Source organism: Orycteropus afer, unplaced genomic scaffold (genome assembly GCF_000298275.1).
Source record: "Orycteropus afer afer isolate SDZICR_OR568_19922 unplaced genomic scaffold, OryAfe1.0 scaffold00732, whole genome shotgun sequence".
Taxonomy (NCBI): Eukaryota; Metazoa; Chordata; class Mammalia; order Tubulidentata; family Orycteropodidae; genus Orycteropus; species Orycteropus afer.
Window position 1 is genome coordinate 477,862 of NW_006922319.1, and position 7,217 is coordinate 485,078.

Sequence of the window (7,217 nt, forward strand, 5' to 3'; positions counted from 1 at the left end):
CAGCAGTTCGTATACATTTTGTTTCATGACATTGATTTCAATCCCCATAATGTAACAGAAATCCTTTCTCTGGTTGCCATAATGGTATACATTCCATTTTCCATTCTACTGTTTTTATCTGTCATTGTTTTGTAAAAGCATTTTCTATGTTGATACTTTTTATAGCTACCATTTTAATGACTGCCAAATATTTTATCCATCTTAAAAGACATGATTTTGACCAGCCTCCTAATGTGGAATATGGAAGTTACTTCCAATTTTTTTGCAATCACAGATGGTGCTACATAGTCATGTATACAGAATTGTTTTTCATTGTGAATTATTTTCTTATGATAAATTCCCAGAATTAGAACTTCTGGGTTAGAGTAGAGAACATTTTTGTAGCTCTGTGAGCGTAGTGCTAGGTTGCTTTCTAAAAGTGCGGTACCAGATTGCCTTCTAGGTAAAGCTACAGAGTAATGTAGGAATACAGAAGCTCCCTTCTCTAACACCTAATGAAATGAACAACAACCACAAAAAAAAATTCTTTAAAGGAGCAGTAATCAAAGAAAGAGTTACAACCTGTTGCTCTAAATGGTGACAACTGATGGGCAGGAAAAGAAAGAAAAGATTCTGGCATCTCTTTATGACCATAAGACCAGAAGAACTAGATAGTGCCCATCTACCACTGTCAATCACTCAGAATGACACTGTCAATCACTCAGTGCAGGAGATGCTGGATAGAGTGGGAGAACAATGAGGAACTAAACTCAAAATCATAAAAAAAAAAAAAAAAAGACCAGGTTTACTAGTTTACCAGTTTACTAGGTTTAGTAGTCTGATAGAGCCTGATGAGACCCCTAAGACTATGGCCCTTAATTACCCTTCACATCTGGAATTGAACTCACTCTTGTGGTTTCCAGCCAAACAATAGACAGGCATATAGAGTGAACATTTACATCAGGTAGATGATACACTACTTAGAGCAATCAATCATTGGAGAACAGAAGGGCAGTATTTGCACAGGGGGATAGCTCAGGGGGCAGAAATGAGTAGGAAAGAAGGATACAGGGAAGAAGTAACTACAGGGAGGAAGTAGGAAGAGAGTTGTTAACATTGTGGGGAATTGCAATCAATGTCATGAAACAAAATGTATATGAACTGCTGTATGGAAAATGAATTTTCAATGTAACCTTTCACCCAAATCACAATAAAATTTTTAAAAATAAAAACAAAATGAAAAAGATTCTGGCATCTCTACAGTGGTAGGAACATTCAGTGTGGGCGGGTGCATCTCCAACCCACCACCCACTGTTGTCCTACTAAGAGTGGGACTGAGAGGAAAGGGCATCAGTTAACAAAATTCTGAGAGTTCTTACTGGTAATCACCAATTTGGAGAAAAGTGGACTACAGTGGTGAATGGGCCAGTGTGGAAAATGTCTAAGAGAAACCGTCAAGCACAGAAGCCCCTGCATAATTCTGCAGTACCTTAGCAGGGGCAAAAGAAACTACCAGGGTTTGAGTCTTCCACAGCACCATGCTGGGCTGGGGACATGAGGCAAATCTTTCAGGAGTGGGGCACATTACTGTTTAGGGTGGGATTGGGGTAGACCAGGTCCCAGGACAGCAGGAAAATTCAGAGAGAGCACAGAGCCCAGGTTACAGAAAAGAAAGCCACCCACCAATCCTTGAATCGGACCAAGAAAGTAGAGGAGATAAACTGGCCCAAAATAATGTTGGGTAATGTGTGTTTTGCAAAAGCTTAACATGTGTAACTGCTAACCAAAAGGTTGGGGGTTCAAATCTACCAGAGGCATCTCAGAAGAAAGGCTTGACAGTTGACTTCCTAAAATTCAACCACTGGAAACTGTACGAAGTACAGTTCTACTCTGACACACATAGGGTTGCTGTGAGTCAGAAACAACTTGATGGCAGCTGAGCATCTATCAGAGCAAGAATGCAAACAGGAGATATTTCTGTTGCAAAAACTTAGCAATGATAAGGATTTAATTTTTCAAAATATTCAAAGTTGAACAGTGTGGTACTATCATAGGATAGACATAAATCCACTGAATAGACTTGAGAATCCAGCAACAAACTCATGCTTCTATGGCCAGTTGATTTTGACAAGAGTACCAAGACAATTAAATGGGGAAAGTCTTTTGAACAAATGGTGTTGGGTCAATTGACAGGAATAAATATCTACATTCATAGGAATAAATTTAGACTCCATACACCATATAAAAGCATACTCAAAATAGATCAAAGACCTAAATGCAAGAGCTATTACTATAGAACTCTTAGAAGAAACCATAGGTTCAAATTGTTGTGTCCTTGGATTAGGGTGTGGTTTCTTAAATATGACACCAAAAACACAGTCCACAAAAGAAAAAAATAAATTGGGCTTCATCAAAATTAAAAACTCTTATGCTTCCAACAAGAGCATTGAGAAAATAAAATGACAGTCCACAGAATGGGAGAAAATTTTGGCAGATCATTTATCTGATAAGAGAATTGTATCTAGAATATATGAAGAACTATTATAAGTCTATAATAAGAAGACTAATAAGCCAATTTTAAAAATAGATGAAGGATCTGAATACATAGATATTCAAAGCAGATCTGCAAATGTCCAGTAAGCACATAAAATGGTATACTCAATGTCATTAGCCATCAAGGAAATACAAATCAAAGCAATGGGATAACACTTGAAACCTATTAAGATGGCTATAATAAATTAAGGCAGTCAATAACAAGTGTTAGCAAGAATGTGGAGAAATTGGAACTGTCATACATCGCTGATGGCAATGTAAAATGGTGCAGCTGCTTTAGAAAATGATTTGGCAGTTTCTCAAAAGGTAAGCATTCACTTCCATCAAGTCAGTTCCAACTCATAGCAACTCATAGGTTTCCAAGGCAGTAGCTCTGGTGGCATAGTGCCTAAGGTGTTTGACTGCTAGCCAGAGGCTGGCAGTTCAAACCCATCAGCCACTCCTGGGAAGGAAGATTGGGCAATCTACTTTTGTAGTGATACCTCCTTGGAAACCCAAGGAGGGGTAGCTCTGAGTCAGATCCAACTCCATGGCAGTGAGTTTGGTTTGCCCTTTTTTTGGGGGGTGGGGTGGGGTGCTTATTTATTTATTTATTTGGTTTGCTTTTTCTACCTCTGTGGAAATAGATTGCCCAGTCTTCCTTCCAAGGAGTGGTTGATGAGTTTGAACCACCAGCCTTCTGGTTAGCTGTCAAATGCCTTAGGTACTAAGCCCCCAGAGCTCCTAAAGGTAAACATTCTGGTTAGCTGTCAAATGCCTTAGGTACTAAGCCCCCAGAGCTCCTAAAGGTAAACATAGAATTACTATGTGATTCAGCAACTCACTGCTAGATATAGAGGCAAGAGAACTGAAAGTGTATGTCCACACAAAAACTTGTACATGAATGTTCAAGGCATCCTTATTCATAATAGCCAAAAAAAAAAAAAAGTAGGAAAAACACAAATGTGTATCAACTGATGCATGGATATAGAAAATGCGGTATATTCACACAGTAGAATACTATTCAGAACAAAAGAAAATACTAGTACATGCTACAATGTAGATGAACCTTGAAAATGTTATGCTAAGTGAAAGAAGCCAGTCTCAAAAAAAATTGTATGATTCCATTTATAAGAAATGTCCAGAATAAGCAAATCTATGGAGATAAAGTAAATTAATGGTCTCCTAGTACTGGGAGAGGGAGTGGGATCAAGGCAGTGATGAATTAGGGGCACAGGGTTTCTTTTTGGGATAATGAAAATGTTCTAACATTGATTGTTGTGATGGTTTTGCAACTCTGTGAATATGCTAAAAACCATGACATTGTAGACTTTAAATCAGTGAATTGTATGGTATGTGAATTATATATAAATAAAGCTGTTTTTTAGAATAGTTTGTAGATGAGGTGATAAAGTCACAGAGATTAAAAGAGGGATTGAAGAAGCAAAGAAAGAAATTGAAAACTTTGTAATATCATTAAAGAGCTAATAAATAAATTAGAGCCAGCAAAGATAATTATCTGCTAAATGACTTCAAAGATTGAGATCAACAAACTTATTATAGAAGGAAAAAACAAAGACATTGAAGCAATTGCAGAGAATATGGTTGATATGGAGGCCACATAAAGCTGATTCCTGAAGCAGGAAACCCAATAAATAACCAATACCAAAAGCTAAACCCACTGCCATTGAGTCAATTGCAACTCATAGTGACCCCCATTGGGTTTCTAAGGTGGTGAATCTTTATGGAAGTAGATTGCCCCATCTTCCTTCTGTGGAGCAGCTGGTGAGTTTTGAACCGCCAGCCTTCTAGCTAGCATTCAAATGCCTTAGGCACTGCATCACCAGAGCTCTTTACCCAATAAATAGTATGGACAATATATCCAAAGATATAAATTAAGAACAGTTTCCTCTATGAAGAAAGAACTATTTCTACAAATTATAAATGTATGATATGTTCCAAGAAAAAAGTTGATATAGAATAATTGACCAGAAGGCATAACCTGATGAGCTATTTAGAGTTTCAGGTTAAAAGAGATTCTGTCAAGTAACTAGGTAAGAAAGACAAGTCAATAAAACCCCAGACTCCTCCACAGCAATTTAAAATGCAAGAAAACAGAATACAGCAATGTCTGAAAATTTCTGAAAAAAATGTGACATAAGACTATTTTTCTCAGTCAAGTCACAGTTCAAATACAAAAGCAAAATAGATAGGCATTTCCAAATAGACAAGAACCCAAAGAATGAAGGAAGGAAGGAAGGGAGGGAAGGAGGGAGGGAGGGAGGGAGGAGGAGGAAGAAAGGAAGGAAAGTAGATACAGTGGTGACTGGTGTTAGGGAAATGGGTGGAACAAATTGGAAAATGTTGGTAATTGTTGGCTGGATAATGGGTGTATGCAGTTTATTATACTATGCTCTTTACTTTAGTGTATTTTTTTTAATTTCCATAATAAAACATTGGAATACACTAACAAAATGACATTAAATGATTTTTTAAAAAAGCATAATGACTTTAACAATTAATGGCTTTTTTATTTTTTTTAATTTATAAGCATCTTTTAGGAACCAATATCTCTTACAGTGAAGAATTATTTATGTGAAGTTCTGCAGGTCTTTGCTTCACGTTGTTGTTAGTTGCAGTCAGGTCAATTCCAACTCATGGTGAGCCCATGTAAGCAGAATAGAACTACTCCATAGGGCTTTCAAGGCTTTGACCTTTCCGGAACAGATCACCAGGCCTGTCTTCCTGGATGCCTCCGGGTGGGTTCTAACCACCAATCTTTTGGCTAGTAGTTGTGCACTTAACAATTTATGCCACCAGGGATTCCAGTTTCCCTTGGTTGCTGTTGTTGTTAGGTACTGTCAAGTCATCTCCGACTCACAGCGACCCTGTGTAGAGCACAACGATTCGCTGCCTGGTCCTGTGCCATCCTCACAATCTTTGCTATGCTTGAGCTCATCGTTGCAGCCACTGTGTCAGTCCATCTTGTTGAAATTTTTACTTTAGTCTCCTAAAAATATAAATAAAACTAAATTTAATATCTTTATTTTAAAATAAGGAGCTCCAGTGGAGCAGTAGGTAAGGCATTTGTCTGCTAACCAGGAGGTAAGAGGTTCAAACCCACCAGCTGCTCTGTGGGAGGAAGATGAGGCAATCTACTTCTGTAAAGATTTATAGCCTTGGAAACCCAATGAGGGTCACTATGAGTTGGAATCAAGTTGATGGCAGTGAGTTTTGGTTTTATTTTTAAATAGTATGTGTTGAATTATCCAGTTCTCATAAAGATTATTATCCCATTTTTAGAAACTATCTCATCTGTCTGCCTTTACACTTTCTAATGTTTATGTGCCCAGAAAAAAGGCTGGAAGGATGGCCATTAAAAGTTATTTCTAGAAGTGAGATCTGGAATGTTTAATGCCTTTTCTTTTGTTCTTTTCAGTATTTTCTGTTTACATTATTAAAAACAACTTAATAATTTATATAATTTGCACCTATTATTTTTATATAAAAAGAAATAAATTATTTACTCCTTTAAAAGTGCTGGTCCACTTTACATAGTCACCAGCAAGGTGGTATAGTTACCACCATAAGTTTCACCACAACTATACCAGTATTGGTGGTGGTTTTTAGAAGCCTGTAGCTCAGATAGTTAAATATTTCACATGTGAAGTATAAAACCTTCATGTGCTAATGATCTGTTTTGTTTATTTGTGACCCAGGAAGCATCTATGACTTCTTTTTTCTCAAGCAAGGTAGTGGACATTGGAGTCCATGGACAGACTGTATTACCAAAGAGGAAGAAACTATCCCAGCTGGTGCAAAGGTAAAAAAGAGGCCTTGGCCATGGAATTTGGTTTCCAGAGTTACTTGAATATTCTCCAAGATGGATCAATTAATGTCAGTTGTATCTTAGCACCCTGAGGAGCTTTATTTAGAAAAAGATTCAACCATGCGTTGGATTGTCAGCCTTTACAAGCATGGATTTGGGATGAACAGTCAACCATATGTAAGATCAAATGGGTAGCATTTGCCCAGGGATGAAGCTGAGAAGGCAGGAACAAATAAGAGAGAAAGACAAATGGAAATGGTAACCACAGAGAGGAAATGGTAACCACAGGGAGTGCTGTTACATTGTGGGGACTGTGTTCAATGCCAGGAAACAAAATGTGTTTGAACAGTTAAATGGAAAACCAATTTCCTCTGTAAACTTTCACTCAGATCACAATAAAAAGTTAAAAAATAAAAAAACTGACATGGACTTTAAATAAGAGACCCAGATTCTTTACTGAGCATTCCCATTCTCTGCCTCAACTGTCAAATGGAAGAGAAATTGCTTATAGGACGTCTACAGGGATGGAAGGCAATGCACACCAACATGTGGCACATGGTGCTGGGTTGATGGTCAGTGCTATTCTGATGATGATGATGATGATGATGATGATGATGATGATGATTAATGCCAGGTGGCCCTCAGTTTGCCTGTCAGTCACCTCAGCCCAAAAGGATCCTTGCCTTTTCTTTAAAATCCTCAGAGAAAGATTTCCTTGATAGAAATTCTCAAAAAAGGGGTCTCTGATTGAAAAATTTGGGGTTAGTAGATGATTTACCCAAAACTCCTTCTCTTTTAAATCCATGTGGAAAAAATCTCCAATGTGCACCTTTATGCTTCTGTTAATAGAAAAAAAAAAAAAGAATATATATATAAT

At 37.5% G+C, this 7,217-nt stretch overlaps 1 protein-coding gene across 1 annotated transcript in view; it reads left to right on the forward strand.

The window, feature by feature from the left end:
* The window catches only part of DNAH3 (dynein axonemal heavy chain 3), a 308,795-nt gene that overhangs the window by 234,306 nt on the left and 67,272 nt on the right, over window positions 1-7,217 (forward strand). Inside the window, exon 40 of the mRNA XM_042783203.1 lies at window positions 6,231-6,334. Within this exon, the coding sequence (XP_042639137.1) occupies window positions 6,231-6,334 (104 nt within the window). The remainder of the gene's footprint in view (window positions 1-6,230; window positions 6,335-7,217) is intronic.